This window comes from Myripristis murdjan, chromosome 5 (assembly GCF_902150065.1).
Source record: "Myripristis murdjan chromosome 5, fMyrMur1.1, whole genome shotgun sequence".
NCBI lineage: Eukaryota > Metazoa > Chordata > Actinopteri > Holocentriformes > Holocentridae > Myripristis > Myripristis murdjan.
Genome location: NC_043984.1, coordinates 31,581,889 through 31,599,122, shown reverse-complemented (window position 1 = coordinate 31,599,122; position 17,234 = coordinate 31,581,889). Strand labels below are relative to the sequence as shown.

At 41.7% G+C, this 17,234-nt stretch overlaps 1 protein-coding gene across 1 annotated transcript in view; it reads right to left on the bottom strand.

Moving 5' to 3' along the window:
• Nucleotides 1–1,046: 1,046 nt before the first annotated feature.
• klhdc8a (kelch domain containing 8A) overlaps nucleotides 1,047–17,234 on the bottom strand; it is a 33,788-nt gene continuing 17,600 nt past the window's right edge. Inside the window, exons 3-8 of the mRNA XM_030050814.1 lie at nucleotides 16,451–16,661; nucleotides 12,976–13,140; nucleotides 12,145–12,363; nucleotides 5,169–5,270; nucleotides 3,304–3,452; nucleotides 1,047–2,330 (exon numbers count right to left, since the gene is read on the bottom strand). Coding sequence (XP_029906674.1) covers nucleotides 2,277–2,330; nucleotides 3,304–3,452; nucleotides 5,169–5,270; nucleotides 12,145–12,363; nucleotides 12,976–13,140; nucleotides 16,451–16,661 — 900 coding nt within the window. The 3' untranslated portion in view covers nucleotides 1,047–2,276. The remainder of the gene's footprint in view (nucleotides 2,331–3,303; nucleotides 3,453–5,168; nucleotides 5,271–12,144; nucleotides 12,364–12,975; nucleotides 13,141–16,450; nucleotides 16,662–17,234) is intronic.

Sequence of the window (17,234 nt, the reverse complement as noted above, 5' to 3'; positions counted from 1 at the left end):
AAATCAATAATTGTTCTCTGAAATCAGGTGTTACCAAATGGTAATGAGGTTTCACCAGTTATTACTATTATTGTGAATGGATCTTTTTTTTAATGCTGTTTATTATGTTGGAATATCCCCTGTATCTAACCGGGACCCATTACAGACATATTCTTGTTTTCTCAAAGTCATGTCGGTGTACCTTCCTCTCACCTGAACTGACGAATGACGAATTAATGTGGAATGTGGAGGAGTTAATGTGGAAAAAACACAGAGAGGAATACAGCGGTCGCAAAGAGCAGCCACAAACATGCAGCCGGCCTCTCTTGAATGCAATCAACCCACTTAGGACTGGAGTGTGTGTGTGTGTGTGTGTGTGTAAGTCCCTGGGGTTGTAGGGGGGGGGGTCACAGCACAAATTTAGATCCTCGGTTGACAGCAGAAAATGCGGCGCAGAGGAAATCAGTGTAAATGCACAGTAAGCAGCCAGTAGAAATGATCTAAAGTGACTTACCCAAACCTGGCTGTGGTTGTCATTTTGAAAGCAGCAGCCACTGCTGTATCCCAAAAAACTGAGAATCAATCACTTCTGTACATCTAACTAGTGCCAAATGTCTGTTATCTGCATAGGTTTGATTACAAGTTACACTGAAAAATCCCAAATCCTGGAATTTCAAAATAAAGAACTAGCTATACATTACACACAGTGATAATGTTAAATAAAAAGGACCCTCAGTTGATAACAATAACTTGAGAAAAGATACATTTTCATGTCTTTCTCCATAAAAGACCTTATTCTCTTACACCTTATATCAGTTTAATACCTCGTGCTATTAAGTGAACTATAACTAAATTAAGATTGATTAAGATTCAACTTAAAAAAGATCTATATTCATTGAATAAAAAGATAGGAAAATTGAGTTTCCCAATCATGCTGTCATGCTGCAATGTGTTAATATGGAGAGTGTGGGACAAGTGAGAAGTGATGGGTGGCTGCTCAGAAATCAGGCCTGAGCAACTCGTTCATGTGTGCAATCACTGCCATCCAGTGGAAAGCAACGGGAATGCAAATTACAGATTACATTTAATCCATACCATGGCTCATATCCTCAACATCATATTACATATTAGAGTGAAGGACACTGCAGGGACGAAAAATAAAAGATCCAGAAGATATGAACTCTCAACATGCTGAAAAGTAAGAGATCAGTCACATCAATCTGTAAACAAACGGCCGGGAACCAAATAGACAATATTTTTGGTTTTTAGGCCACGAGGACAGCAAATAGTCAGTAGAATATCTCCAAAGTCACACAAACAAACGAATAATAATTCTGTGCATTCACAACCTGAGAATAGTGCTATTAAATTAAAATGAAGTTGAACCAATTATTATTATCATTGTCGTACAGTATGTCGTTTACAAATGGACAGCACTGAAAAAAAGAAAAGAAACTGTATTGCTGCAGTTATAGAAGGTGAACAATCAGTGCGAGTCCAACTGCGTCCTTTTCTTTGCCTAGAAAAGCAGACGAGTGCAGATTTAACAAACATCATGTTGTAATTTAATATACAGCATTTGATCTCGGCTAGTCTCTAAATCAAAATCTATGGAAATATGCAGAAGTGTGATATCATAGCATTCTCAGTATAGCACTGTTATACATTACATTAGATATTACTGATGGTAAATTCAACCCAATCCTGCTGACTGCCTTAGTGCAAATGTTGTTACAGTGTCATTTACTAACCCAGCTACTAGTACCTTTCTTTTCCTACGCATGCCCTGCAGTCAGCTCCACAGCACGCTACAAATGCTCCGTTAAATGTAAAAAAAAAAGAAACAAACAAAACCAAACAACATGAAATGCATATGCAGCAGTATGTGATAACAGAGGTCTTTTTTTTTTCGTCTTCAGTACTAGACATAAAAGCTACAAAATGTTTTCCTCTCCAAATATGCACTACAACGTACAATGCAGAAGTGCAACATACTAAAAATATCAAGAAATGTAAAGAAAGAGCCAGCTCCTCCATTGCACGAGTGTATGTGCATGTATGTGTGTGTGTGTGTGTGTTTGTGTATGTGTGTGTGTGTGTGTGTAGTATCAGTGTCATCAATGCCCAGCAGGGGGCAGTGTTTTCTATTACATTACACTGCACTATAAGGGACATTACTCACACTCCATCCCTCCGTCTTCTACATATTGCACTACGGTCTGATTGTTGTAGAGAAAATACAAAATCACTGGAATCACTGATCTCTGATTTCAATCTGGTGGAAATCGCTGCAGATACTACAGATACTCCTCTTCCTTCACATACAGGATCTCATGGGCCGAGCTGGGAACCTGAGAGACAGACAAGACAGACAGAAAAGACGGACGGTCACGGGGCTGAAATTTTTCCGTATGCATCCGACATTTTAAATCAAACAGTTTGTAAAATGCAATACCTTAAAAACCTTTAGCACTGACCGGATGAATACCTCGCCAGGGCAGTTTTCTGTGAATTCACCGCAGTTGCTTTAAGGTTTCCAGAATAATATTTAAGCCATTCATGACAAAAAATGCTCACAAACTGGTAGAGACCTTGAGATCTCTTTCATATTATCGCTGCGACTCCGGCAGGCATTGTCTCATCGGTGCTCGGCCCTAAATAGCAGATAGCAGCGGAGAGCCGCTCTCCCTCCTGGCCTTGATTGTGATTATTTTAAGTTTGCAGAATCAATATACGCAGGCCTTCGCTCGAGCATTTTCTCCCCTGTGCTACCCTCAAGATGTGTTTTCAACTTAAGCTGCGAAATAAAGGCTGTGTAAAAGGGAAAATGGAAAGTTAGATTTGTAGCAGACTACGATGTGGCCGCGTTGCCTTGAGAAACGAATAAAAGATAAAAAAAAAAATAAAAACTGACTATAAAATCTACAGACAAGACAAGTGTGGGACTTGTTATTAAAAATGGTATAACATTAGATTATCTGATTAACTTTTTGCATATTATTTGTTAACCTCTTGGAGTTCTGTGGGCTCAGTTCTTTGTATAAGATGCAAAATTACACCCTGCCCATGTTGCTGTAAGGTTATTTTTCAAGCTGTAGAAGTAAACTGCTATTGGTGATTAGATTTCTTTTCATTATTATATTTTCATTTGCTGAGAAACTCAAAGGTGGCAGACGTGCAACTTGCATCCAGCTATGTATTTTTTCATGTGTTTAGGAAGGTTTGTAGCTGAAGCTGAAGCAGTGAGCGGTTCTTACGCGCTTTGCTATTCAGACAAATAACAACATAAACACGTAACACATTCGTCACCTCTCGGCCGTTTACCTGGTTGACTCCTCCCACCACCAGGAGGCGATCTCTGATGACAATGGAGGAGGCAGAGCATCGGGGGACGGACATGGGAGCCAGTCTCTCCCACTTCTTCCTCTGAGGATGGAAGGCCTCCACGGTATCCAGAGCTGAGGGCTCATGACCTGGGCAACACACACGCACACACACACACACACACACACACACACATACAGATGAGGTTCAAACATCATTATGGATCTACATGAGCGACTGTTGTACTGTCTCCTCTGGAATCTCACACTAGATATTTACTAGTACACAGCCTCTGATTATGACTTTGCTTTCTTTAGGAGAAACCCGAGCTACGTGGGAGACATCAGACACTATAAATACTCCCTTGCGTCCTACTTGGAGGCTGATATGAACAGTTTTTCTCAGTCGGTGGCTTGTGTTTACAGTAAATACGGTGTGACATGAGCATAAACTGCACTAGTATACACAGCAGTGCACTCGATAATTCCCAACCTCACTATCAGTCTCAATAATGGTGCACTATGTTAGTTTGAAAGCTGAAGCTGCTTAGTGAAGGTGTCACCTGGAGATTTGTGCTTCATTCATGTCTCATGGGAAAGACAAGAGGCTAGAAAGCACTGTCCACTTCAGTGTCCAGCTGCTAGGACTTGGCAATGGAGCCCAGTTTCTCTTCATTTCTAAATACGGACATCACCAGCAAGTAAATACCTGTGGTTAAGTGTGCGGAATGATTTCCGATTTAAATTCAACAAAGAAAGCATTTTGTGATCGCATCTAATGAGCGCATTTTTCAAAATGTCAATCGAGGACGTGACTACTTGCTGGATTTACATCGGCGGGTGCCATGGCGATGGCTGTTTTTTTGCTGTAAAACGTGAACTCGGTATCGCTCGCTAAGTGCATGTGTGGCAAGTGTAGAAACGCTGATTGGGAGCAACCGAAGTCTACACACTGCAAAAACTCAAAATCTTACCAAGATTATTTGTCTTATTTCAACTCAAAAATGTCTTATTACTAGTCAAAATATCTCATTACACTTAAAATAAGACATGATCACCTCAGTAAGTAACTTGTTTTTAGACAATCGTGTCTTGTTTCGAGTGAAAATTTGCTTGAAACAAGTGAAAATTTGCTTGTTTCATTGGCAAAATTTGTTTCTTGTTTCTAGCTAATTTTCACTTATTTCAAGTGAATTTTCACTTGAAACAAGTGTAAACTGTCTAAAAACAATTTACTTCTGAGGTGATCATGTCTTATTTTAAGTGTAATGAGATATTTTGACTAGAAATTAGACATTTTTGACTTGAAATAAGACAAATAATCTTTGTAAGATTTTGCGTTTTTGCAGTGCAAAAAAACCCCACTTCAACCACAACGTGATGATGAGCTCGGACACATTCAGCGGCGTGAACGCTTACATCCAAGCCGCTGCTTTTTAAAGACGCAGTTCACCCATTGTCGAGCTATAAATCCAGAAGAGTTTGTGTGATTTGGTGAGGTTTCCAGTCCGCTGCGATCCTCCCTGTTTCCCTTCATCCCACTACAACGGAGCTAGTTGGGTATTCTTTTGTGGGCCTGAAAAAAATCTGTATCTGTCGAAGATGAATTTGTATCCCTTAGGTGTGTCTGTGGATTATGTCGGGAAACTGTATCACAGTTTTCTGCTGCTGTCGAGTTTTTCACATGTACATTTTTGATGGTCTGAGCTCCACATTTTGTGCTCCGTTCCTTTGAGCCGTTCATCCGGTTATTCCCGATTGATGTGAACAAAGCACATGGATCCCAGACTGACGAACCTCCATAACCCCACATCGTACGCTGGCAGAGAGGGGAAGCAGCTTCGGCTTGCAGTGCGATGCTCTTACCCAAACCTCCCGCCACTATCATCCGGCCGCGGAGGAAAGCAGCGGCGAAGTCAGCTCTCTTTGTTTTCATCGCCACCGTCTCCTCCGACTTCAGCCAAACACCTAGAGGGAGGAACGAAAGCTAGCGTGAGGATGTGTGCTTCTCTCTCTGTGTGTGTGTGTGTGTGTGGGTGTGTGTATAAAGTAGCTGAGGCTAAAACAGTGGCACTTTTTTTCCACCTCCGGATGGACAGGATGCTGTTGAACTTATTTTGAGTCTGTGAACTGCGCTAATGTCAGGGGTCACCGGCAAGGCAGCTGCAGGCAGCATGTGCTCAACCACGCATACACACACACACACACATACACACACACACCTGCTGCAAGGACAATCGGAGGTTGCAACAAACAGGCTAAAACAGGCGAAAAGAGAGGGAGGGAAGTGGGGGAGGGAGGGAAGACACACGAAGATTGGAATTAAGGTTAAACGAGTATAAGGGGCCCAAATGTTCCTTTAATTGAAAGTAAATCATCAGACAGTCACTGATGTTATTATGGTTATTATTAAACTGGGTTTCAATGGGGAGTTTTAGTGCCTCACGGTGGTCGAAATGCCGTTTCAAAGGCTCTTTCACCTTGAAGAGAAGACGATTCGGAGCTAAACACTGAATCCTTTATCACTTGTTGGATCTTTGTCTCATTTATTGGCACAAAATATAACCTATCTGCAACCTCAATTAAAAAAAAAATACTGGTCCTGATCCTCAAAAATCGATCAAACTCCGGTTGGAGACAGCAGTGCAGTTTCTCTTTCCGTTGTAGCACTTACAACGGAAAATAAGGATAATGTCCTCCGAAACCCACCAGGTCGGAGTGGAGGGGGCATTTTCACTCTGCCGCTTCATTTACACTCGCAGCTTAAGTGCCGCAGACAATAAAGAGCGCTAAACCACTCCAGAGTAGGGAAATAAACACACAGGGCAGGAAATAAAACACAGCCATAAAAACAATTTCTCTCTCTGTTTCCCCAGCAGACTTTCCAAAATAGTGAGGGGGTTTTCTTTTATATTATAAGGCTCTGCTGCTGCCAGGGCTTGTTTATCTGAAGGAAACCCAGACCGGAGAGAGTCGTGACTGAGGAGGAAGAGAGATAACTACATTAGGTGGAGAGAGAGAGAGAGGGAGAAAGAGCAAGAGAACAAGAGAGAGAAATAAGAAAGAACGAGGGAGAGAAAGTAGGAGAAAGAGCAATAGTTTGTTGATCTTTTTTTGTCTCTTCTTGTTCTGTCTCATTCTCTTTTGTTTTCTGTTGTATGCCTGTTTTTTGCTCTTTATCACTGTCCTTGCTTCTCTGTCCCTTGTTTTCTTTCTCTCCTTCTCTCTCTCTCTCATTCCCTCCAGGACTCTCCATCTCTTTCTGACTCTCTCCTAACGTTTCTACCTGTCTCTCTCTCTCTCTCTCTCTGTCCTCCTCCTCAACTCGCTCTATCTGCCTTTTGCTCAGTGGAGAGAGGAAGAGAGAGAGCCCGACTGCCCGGCAGCCCTGCACACTGCAGCAGAGTGAAATGAGGTGTTGTGTTTTCCAGTCGAGCCGGGTTACGTTAAAGACAACAGAGCAGAGAGCACAGCTGCCCGTCCTCTGTTCTCTTCTCTTAAAGGGACATTTCACCTTCAAATCCTCTCACACTTTAGGTCTTTTGCGCACCAAGGACGTGAGGAACAAACGACACAGAAGTGCAAAGTGCCCACCTGCGAAGTATTTTGCAGCGAAACGATTCACGCCGGCAGCGATGCAAATTCGCGACAGTCGCAGCATGTGTTCAATAAAAGGATCGGAAAAGATTTGCACCAGCTCACGCGTCAGAAAATCAATACATAAGTATTGTGTCATCAATTTCTGACCTCCACTGCATCCATTTATTCAAGCTTCAATTCAGCTAATTATCAATACTACTAGTTCATTATTATGTAATGATGAGGAACATAATTTGTTTTATTCTAATGCCTTTTGTAAACCTCCAAGGAACTCACCTGGACTTGTCACATCCAGCCAGTTTCATGTGTAGGATGTGAAAGTGATAATGATATGGGCTGTGATGAGATGTGCACTTTGCATTCTGGTCTATCGACGCTGCTCTACGTGGAGATATTGGTCTCTCTTCCCTTCTTACGATGGATTTCTCCCTGCTGATGGCCGAGCACTGTTGCAAAATTTAAAATCAATTAAGCTCTTACTATTTGATTGTGAGGGACTGGAATGTGCTGGAAACAAATCAAAAACTCAAAATATATATATATAAAAATCAAAATATTGTCTACGCTTGGTCAGTTATCAACAGCAATAAAAAAAAAAATCCAGCAACAAACAACAAAATCTGAGGACGCTCTGTGCCAATAAATGTTTTTTTGAACAGTGTTGAAATAAATGTGTTCGGGTGGATATTTCCTTTATACTATAGGGATTTGAACACATCATACTGCACAGGCATGAAGACAGAGACGCGGGCCTGATTCATATTCGCTTTAGAGGGATTACACGAATGTTCGCTCAAAAGATTTGCTTTGTAGGATGCAGTGCAAACAACCACCGCGCATTATTCTTCTTTGGGGGAACCGGCACAAGAGAATAAAGAGAGAGAGAGAGAGAGAGAATAGCAACCAAATCAAAGAGATGAGACGATTCTCTGAAGACTGGGCTTTGTACTCTGCATGGTGGTAATTTCATCCACGGCTCCTTTGTAATTGTCCCTCATGATGAAAAAGAGGGAGGGAGGGAGAGCGCCGCTAATCAGATTTTGATGAAATTTGGGAAAAAGTTGCATCTTGACGCTGCAGTTCGGCATGTTTAAAATTACACTGATATGCCCAAAGGCGCACTGCTGGTACAGGTCAAAACAAGGCAATACTTGTTTTATTCACTTGGCGGCCATGTTTGATACATGGGGACTCGTAGTCGGGATGGGAAACCCTCGCCAGACGACAACAAAAGCAGACGGAAAGAGAGGCAAAGCCCACTGATCTCTGGGTGAAAAAAAAGAAACGATAACATAACAGCAGAATTATCCTCTGCGGCACCATGAGGCAAGAGCGTTCGAATCAAAGACTACGACAACAAGAGCGATGCTGATCTGTAAAACTAGCTGATGTGAGCAGGCAGCTCCTTCAACAGCGTGTTAAATTAAATTCAAATCTCCAAACCAAATGGGCTTAAATGTGCACGCTGTGGCCAAGAACAACTTTTAACAGCAGAAAATGAGCTCAAACCATTGTCTGTTAAAGATATGAGTCATAATATTAGCGCATTATGAATCAGCCTTCTTGGTTTAGAGATAAAAATGATACTAACATGAAAAAGCCGACTGCCGGGTTAAAACAAAGAGTGACTTTTTAATCTATGCCTTTTTTTCAGTGGACATTTTTGCTAAACGTTATATGCGGCATGCCTTCAGTCCTGCACACGTCCTCTGCTGAACTCGCCTGCAGAAACTCAGCGGACTAAATTACACGTTTTAAACGAACGAACGAACAAGCGAGCGCGATCAATTCCCGAGGCAGACGTCTTCAGATCAATTTTGTATATCACATTATTGTATATTGTATATTATATGCATGTTTAAGCTGTACAATTGGCATTGTAACTGATATCTCCTTCGCCGAATTGATATGGAGTCCAATTGAATCATGGTATTGAACCGAATTGGGACCTCGTGGAATTGGGATCAATCGGGAAATCGATGCTAATACCCGCCCCCCCCCCGGCTACGACTAATTAATGTTATGTATCAGCATGATGGCTGTTCCCTCTGACTGGCTGCTGTAAGTGTTTGATTTGAGGATCTGCTCGTCTCTCCATGATACATAAGGGATAATGCACAGCCAGACTTCACAAAACAAGTCCAGACGAGGTGATGTAAGATGCCGATAATTGATAATAATAATAATAATAATAATAATAATAAATTTTATCATCAACATCAGAACACATTTAAAAACATCAGGACATATTTTAAAAAACAAACAAACAAACAAACAAAAAAAAAAAACAGCAGCAATAAGAATAAAGAATAAAACACCAGAAAGAGGCAGAGAAATTAACATCAGGTGAGGTAAGCAGTTTTGAACAGATGCGTTTTGAGTTGTGACTTGAAATGGGTGAATGAGTCAATGTTTCTGAGTTGGGGTGGTAATGAATTCCAGAGCCTTGATCAAACTGAAGCGGCTTTTGTTGCCGTCCAGACCGGCAACTCACCCAAAACATAAGGCGCAGGATTGACTTGAGTCTTGCAGAGTGACATCATTACGTGTGAAACGCCTCTTGTTATTCAGAAACAAGAGAATAATCACAAGTAGATGCCTGCTAACTTTAGTAACGTTAACGATCGACGTTAGTCTTGTCTTTCTTTTTATAATGACTTGACAAAGCGCAGAAGGAGTACACACAAAGCACAATAATAAATAATAACTTTTGGTTTTTTGGCAAAGTTTGACGTTCCCTCAGCTTCCATCTGCTTCACTTTTCTTTAGGTACAGACTCCCACCTCGGATATGATGTAAATCAAATATGAGCGGTTGAGGCAAATATTTTTTTTTTTTTACTGCTGGGCCCAGAGGAGGAGCTGCACCATTTATAGGGGGAGTGAAATGTTTACTGTTGCCTGATTTCAACTTGCTTCTCAGGGATTCAAAAAGTGCTCCCTCTGTTTATTCGGATGCAGGGAAAGCACTGCTGCCCATTATTCTACTTAAGTGCATTCTGGAAGGAGAAGAGGAGAGCAGCTGAATCAAAGATTTAAGGCAATCCTCTGAAGTCTAGGTGCGGGCGTTTTGTGTGCTGAATTCATCCCCAACTTCATCATCCGTGATTTGTTGTCCTTGTCGCCGCTTGCACGCCGATCTGCCGACATTGTCGAAACTCTTGCAGGAATGCGAGCTGACAGGCGTGCATCTTAATACTGACGATATGGAAAGCAACGGTAATGGAACATCATTCTGTGACAGCAAATTGCGTGACTGTGTGTGTGAAAGAGATATTGCAGAAGATGGATAATAAAGCAATCTGTTTCTGGATCTTGTAATTTAAAGCGCGCCTCGTCCCCGGCCCTGCCTCCCCAGCTCATCTCCCATCTCATCTCCACCAAAATTAGATTGGAGAGAGGGGGTACGCTGCCTTGTGTGTGTGGATATGCATCAGTATATGAGATAGTGAGTGCTTGCACTTGTGTGTGTGTGTTTCTCTTTCTCCCTCTCTCACACACACACACACACATACACACCTTCTCCCCATTGTCATATTAACATTAACACTGCCACTTCTCTGCTTTATTTGGCTTTCGTTCGACCAATCCCAATGTGTGACCGCATATCCCACTGCCTAAAATGACTTATTGATTTTTGCTCGAGGATTTCTCTTTCCGGTCCCCTCGCAATTTGTTCACCTGTTACTCTGCGGTGTCTTTGCAGGGTAGATGGATAAGTCATTTCCCTGCCACGTGGGACACAGTATGTGTGCAGAATTCAAGTGCCGAGGGGGGGATAAGCCTTTTTGACTGGAAAATGATTCGTCTTTGCGGTGAAGTCGATGCTTTGTACAACAGGAGAGAGTCTGTCAGTGCCGAGGAGGCGACGGGATAAATGACGCAGAGGGGACTGGTAACAGCTGTGGTCGGGTGGAAGCCTCTTCAACAGCTCTTAACCTGGTGATTTTCATGTGCGGATCGAATTAAAGGGCGACAGAAAGGGCTTGTGAGGGTCGCAACGTAAGAAATCAAACTCTGTCACATGATCTTGAACATGCAGAACAATTTTCACATTGTTTTGATGCCAGAGAATGTATAGAGATGAAGATTTTCACCTGAAAGCATGCTGAGCAACAACTGGCATCAACAAAGTTTTGCATATTTCTGCAGATGCACCAGTGAGTTTTTTTGAGGACTGATATCAGATGTCTTTACCCATGATGGCCGATACTGATGTGCATATTTGTAAGAATCATAGTGCAAATACAGGCACAAAACCGATTAATCCTTCCGGACAGGCATGTCTTAAGATATTTAGTGTTTTTTCAGCAGTTTTATTGTGTTACAAAGATGACATTCTGCCAAATATAAGCCGTTAGAATAATGTTGGTCCGATACAGATATTCTCTTTTAAAGATGAGATAAGCTCATGCCAACAGTCTGCTGATATATCAATACACCCAGGACAAAAGGAGGGCGATATGGCCAAAAATGGAAAATATATTGTGATAATTATTGTTAATGTTTTCTTGCCCAGCCCTATCCCGCGCCTTTTCATGAAGTATTCAGTTGCCATGAATTGTCCACATTTGTCGGTGTCACAGTCTGAATTCAAAATGGTTAAAAATGGGATTTGTCATCTCCAGTTTACAAACTCAGTGATTTTTTTTTTAATACAAAATAATTAAAAACAAATGAAGCTGTATTTTTTGGACTCGGTATTCTACTTCTATGTAAAACTGACTTTAAGAGCATCCCAGTTCCTCTGAATGTCCTTGAGATCTGTTTACAGTGTGACTGGAATGAAGCTGTTGGCACACTGGAGGCTGATCAGAGCCATTAACAACATAATTGGGCATCCAGACGATGAGGAGGGGAATCCCCTCTTGGTTGGGACTGACTGGCAGAGCAGATTATCTGCTGACGTGAAGAGTTTACAGATTCGGTCTGAAAACATATTGATCATTCCTATTCATTTATTCGCCGTGCAACTTTCAGCACATATTGTTGTTATCATTTCTCAGTGAAGTTGTTGCGTCTTCTCTTTGTTATCACTTCGCAGTAATTATCTGTTGTATCTTCTTCTCTGCTGCCGCGCTAACCCAATCTCCGGAATCATTAAAGTTTCATCTAAGATAATCTCCACAACTGTTTTCAAATTATTTGCATCGGCAAGGAAAAAGTTTGCAGCCCGACAGGCATGTGTGTCTGTGTGTGTGTGTGTCTGTGTGTGTGTGTGTGTCTCGTCCGCCTCTTCGTACCTTGGTTCGTGTCAAAAATGTTGACGTTCTTGGTGAATTTGGAGCTCTGGTGTCCCCCGCCGTGACGCAGACCCCCCAGCAGACACAGCCTCCCGGCGCCGTCCCACACCACGCCGGCGTACGAACGTTTGCACGGCATCATGGGGAGCGCGGCCCAAGCGCGTGTCTCTGAGTCGTACAGCTCGAAGGCCTTCACCGGCCGCTTGCAGTGACGGCCCCCTGAAGGAGAGGAGAATAATAACATAGCTAATAATCATCTTTATTCATAGAGCAATTATCAAAACCGCTGCAAAGTGCTTCACAAGAGAGTTAAAAAAAACATGAATAATAAATGAGGGGAAATTAAAACAGAAAATGGCAAATGCACATAATAATTAACTCGACAATAAATAGGGTGAGGGAGAAGCATAAAGAGAAAAATTCTGTCAGATCTGCTGCAGTCGACAGAAGTCTCAGATTACTTAACGCCCCCCTTAAAATAAGAATTAAAAACAAACTGCAGACTGCGGATCAAGTAAATTCTGCTCTAAAAAGTGTATTTTTTTCATTCCCGGGGCAAGAAATCTCCATCATCTTTACACGGTACACTACACTGTACAGAGCAGACTATCAGTCATCTCAGTCCTCATTCTGGACCGTTAAAGATCTAATCGGGGGGTTAAAGGCTCTCGGCTGAAAAATGCCTTAAAGGTGATCAATGCTCTTTTCAAATCAATCCGCAATTATACCATTAGCCAATAAAGTGATGCTAAAACCGGGGTAATGTCCTCTCCCTTGTTAGTTCCTGTCAGGAGTCTGGATGCGGCATCTCGTACACGGGTCTCTGTGTACCTGCGACGTAGATCTTGTTGCCCAGCAGATGTGTGGTGGCGTCGTAGCGAGGGGTTGGCATGGGGGGCAGCTGCGCCCAGACGTCCTTTCGAAGGTCGTACTGCTGCAGGACACTTCGGGGGAGCAGGTCAGCACCCATTCCCCCCACCGCCAGAGCCCGGCCATCTGCAGACAGACAGGAACACAACGACATGCGGCAGCACACTCACAGCCCAGCAGTTTGCTGCAGGTTATCATCGGATTGGAAGCTGAATACAAACGGGAAACTTAAAATAAACTGGCAACGGCAAATGCGGCAATTGGATTATAATACCCTGTTAAATGGTTAATAAATAATAAAAGGTCTAATTTGTAAATCATCTGCAAACTATTCTATTATTTGGATGCTATTATAAAGTTGCAATGGCTGCTTAGTGAATGAATAAAGCTGCAAGCGACGACTCCAGGGTTCAAGTCGACGTAGGCGGTTAAAAATATCCAACATTATAAAGGCCATCCAAATAATCTTTAAATATGCACTACAGCCCTCAACATAAATGAATAGTAGATGTTTATCAAACAACTCCTTAAAGGCTTACAAATTTAGTATTCATTAACACATACTTAATACAGTATTTAAAATATTATAATGTATGCCACAATAAGCTGTGCATCTGCAGTTTACAATGTAATAAGTGAACATTATTAAGCACCATTTCATTGTTTGTGGACTGTAAATAACTGTAAATGAAAATTTAATGAAAGCTCAATTTGCCATTTGTTAATGATGGCAACTTAAGTGTAGCCAAACAATTTCCTTAAATGCTTTTTTTTCTGCAACATCTATCTGTAAAATATCTGTCCATCACAATTTCCAAGAAGTGTAATTTGTGCTTTTTGTCACATGTGTGTCCCTGCTGTTGCATCAACATGTGTTATGCAATTGCCAAGCAGCTGATACCAAAGAACAACACCAGCTTGTCCAATTATAATCAGTTCCTGAAGGACTTATCCTATTTCTCTGGTGGATATGTTTTTCCTTTTTCTTTTTTTTCTTTTTGAGTAGTTCTACATTCAGGAAATCAATTTAGCCTCTTCAACCCATCCGACGGAAACAACTAATTTGCATTTTATTTTGCACCGCCGTTTCAAAAGTTTGCCTAAAATTCACTTGAGAGTCGGATGGAAAGTTAGCGAGTGACAAGGCGAGATAGTGTGAGCGACAGGGGAAGGACAGGGAGTAAAACGTGGAATAAAGATGCAAGAGGGCTCCTCTGGCACTTTGGCATGACACCTCCAGCATAGGAATAGGAGTGGGAGAGAGAGCTGAAACGAGGGGAGGAGAAGACAGAACGGAGGGGGGAGGCAAAAATGAGCTGGAGAGACACAGTGACTTATTCCGTCAAAATCTGTGGTTCTGACGCATTTTTATTTTATTCATATTTCCAGTTTTCAGATATGTCAACAGTGTCCCTAAACCCTAAACTTCCACCATCAATGGCCATAACTAATAGGAGAAAAAAGAAAGTCTTTGTCATGACAAATACAAGTGTCACGTTTTCACGACAGAGACATCTCGGGCAATGTCGACTTTGCAGGGAAATTGACATAATTGACCGTATGACACTTTATGACAACAGTCATAAATATTCATTAATATTCATGAGAGCTGTCGCGGTAATGACACGGTAATGAGAGTGTTATGTCAGTCCTTTGAACACCCCTTCAAATAAAGTGTTACTGAAATAAAGACGTGCTGCAGAAAGAACAGCAACAATAGGAACTATGATAACAATATAATATCATAGCTGACTATACATTTGAGGGGAAATTGCCTAAAGTTTATTATTAAGAATTAGAACAAAACATAGAGTCTAGAAAATCAGTAACAGCATTATTATTTTGTTGAATAAGGAATTCAATTACCTATTATGCCGTCGTCGAAATGCCACATTTATTTTAATTTGGCACAATTGATCATTTGTCAAACTATTTGGCTCTTTGTTCAAATTGTTGAGATGAATTCTGGGGTGAAACTGCGGCGACAAAGCGCTGGTGATCGAACGCTGGTCAGGAAGATGGAGAGAGGCAGCACAATGAGCTCTAGTTGCACCCAATAAATCTCCATGTATACAGCATCTATCTGTGTTTCGATAGATGCTGACAGATGAACTGCTACACTGAACCTGAAGTTGCCAAGGCTGAAGAGATGCTCCGTGAAAAGGCGATTTATTTATATAGACTGCTGGACTGATTCCCAAAAGGGAAACTAGAGTCTTGGTGCTGAAATAACGCTGCATTCACATCATATGGGAATAACAACCTGCATTTTTTTAATGTTAGAATTTTTTTGTGATCAAGGACAAAATGAGAAAGTAATATTCATCTTTTAGAGCAAACCAACTGTTGAAAAATCCAGGGAAGTCATTGGCCCCCACGTGAACTGTAATTAAAACATGACTTCCATGATGGAAATAGTTCATTTAGCTCATTTAACTTGATATGATATGAATATATCAGTAGATGTCAGAATTCAAGAGGATGGATGAATCCTCTGAGTTCCCAAATGGAACATGGCAGATGAAAGCTGAGGTGAACAGCACTTTCTAGCAGGAAACTTCAATCTAATCTTTCTCATATGGAGTGAATGCAGGTATAAAATGCACAGACAGGTTGCATTTACATTGCAGACATCTTGGTTGATGGATTGCTCTATTGTGCATCGGGCAAAAAGGTCTGACTGCATTTACATAGCAGCAAAGTTTTCATTCTGTCACTGCTTGGGTATTGCCTTTCATAACATTACGTCATTTTGATGACTTAACATATCTAGGTGGCAAGTGCTAACGTTAATCAACAATTAACAGAAGAATATATATAGTTCAGAGATGACCATCAACTCCAATGATGGATGCAGTGGTTCTAAATACACAATTTTTGAGACTTTTATTTTTGTAGCTTTATTCTTGTAGTTTTTCAAAGAGGTTGGCTGCAGAATACCTATAACCAACCTCTCTCCCATTTTGTATTGGCCTGACAGAGCTATTGTGCTTGAACCAAAATCACATCGATAGAGAAACTGGGCAGCACAGCGATCTGCTGACAGTCACTGACTATGAGAAGTTCAACTGTGGCCAGCGGGTCTCGGCTAACAAGCTTGTTGAGCCGTTCCATTTCTAGTGTCCTTGCTTCCACTCGAGTGTAATATCATCGCTGTTTATACCTAATCCCTCATGGACTACACAGTAGGGGTGAACTGGATAGTGAGAAAATCCAACTATTGGTTATGGATAATGTGTTTCATTACAATAATGACTGCCGGCTGACTAGTATGGACCCAGTAACCGTGATCCTTAAAGCACAAGCTAGACAGGGTGACAGTGTTTCTTAAATTCTTTTTTCTTTCTGTTTTTTTTCCCTGGAAAATTCCCTTGAAAATGTTTATGACTTGAGAGTTCCCCAAGTTCTTAATTACTGGGCTTCATTTAAAAAGTACCTTTCACAGTGACAGCAACACCCATCAGTGCCTCCCGCAGAGCACTCCTCTTCTTCCACCTCCCTTCTTCTGTGTTGTACATCTCCACCACTTTCAGTGGGCTCTGGTCCTCTCCGACTCCTCCAACCACCAGGATCTGCTTCCCCAGGACCGCCACCGCAGCCCCGGCACGAGGGGTGGGCATCGGGGGCAGGCTTATCCAGCGGTCTCCCTGCAGAAGATCGAAGAAAAGCAGCAATCGAGTCAGGAGACGGATTAGGAACCGGGCCAACGGGCTTCATCAGATCACGATCCGAACTCCATTAGAGCTCAGAATGCACTCATTTTCGAGAGTTTGATGAGGAACCAGTTCACCTTCAAAACATTTTGGTTTAAATGAATCCACTTCACTGCAAGCAGATAGATTTTAGACAACTCAGTGTCCTTGTTTAAAACACTTACAAAGTACTTTTGTAGGTTTGCTCTTACTTGAATCAGGCTTAGACTGATAGATGATGCTGATAGTGGCCATGCATTACGAGTCAGACATGAAGGTATTTCCCCACTGAAATGATCTGAGCATAATAAATGGATTTGTACTTCCAAAGAACTATTTTCAAAAGTATAACAAATGCCTTGTCAAAAAACATCTGAGCAAGAAAAATGGCTTTGAATCTTCAAATTGCTCCTTTCAAAAGGGGCAAGTAATGACTTGTGAAAATGGATTGTAAACACGACAAACAAATAAACAGCAGCGGTACACAACTTGACTCAGGATTTGCAAGGAGTAATTACATTTACACAC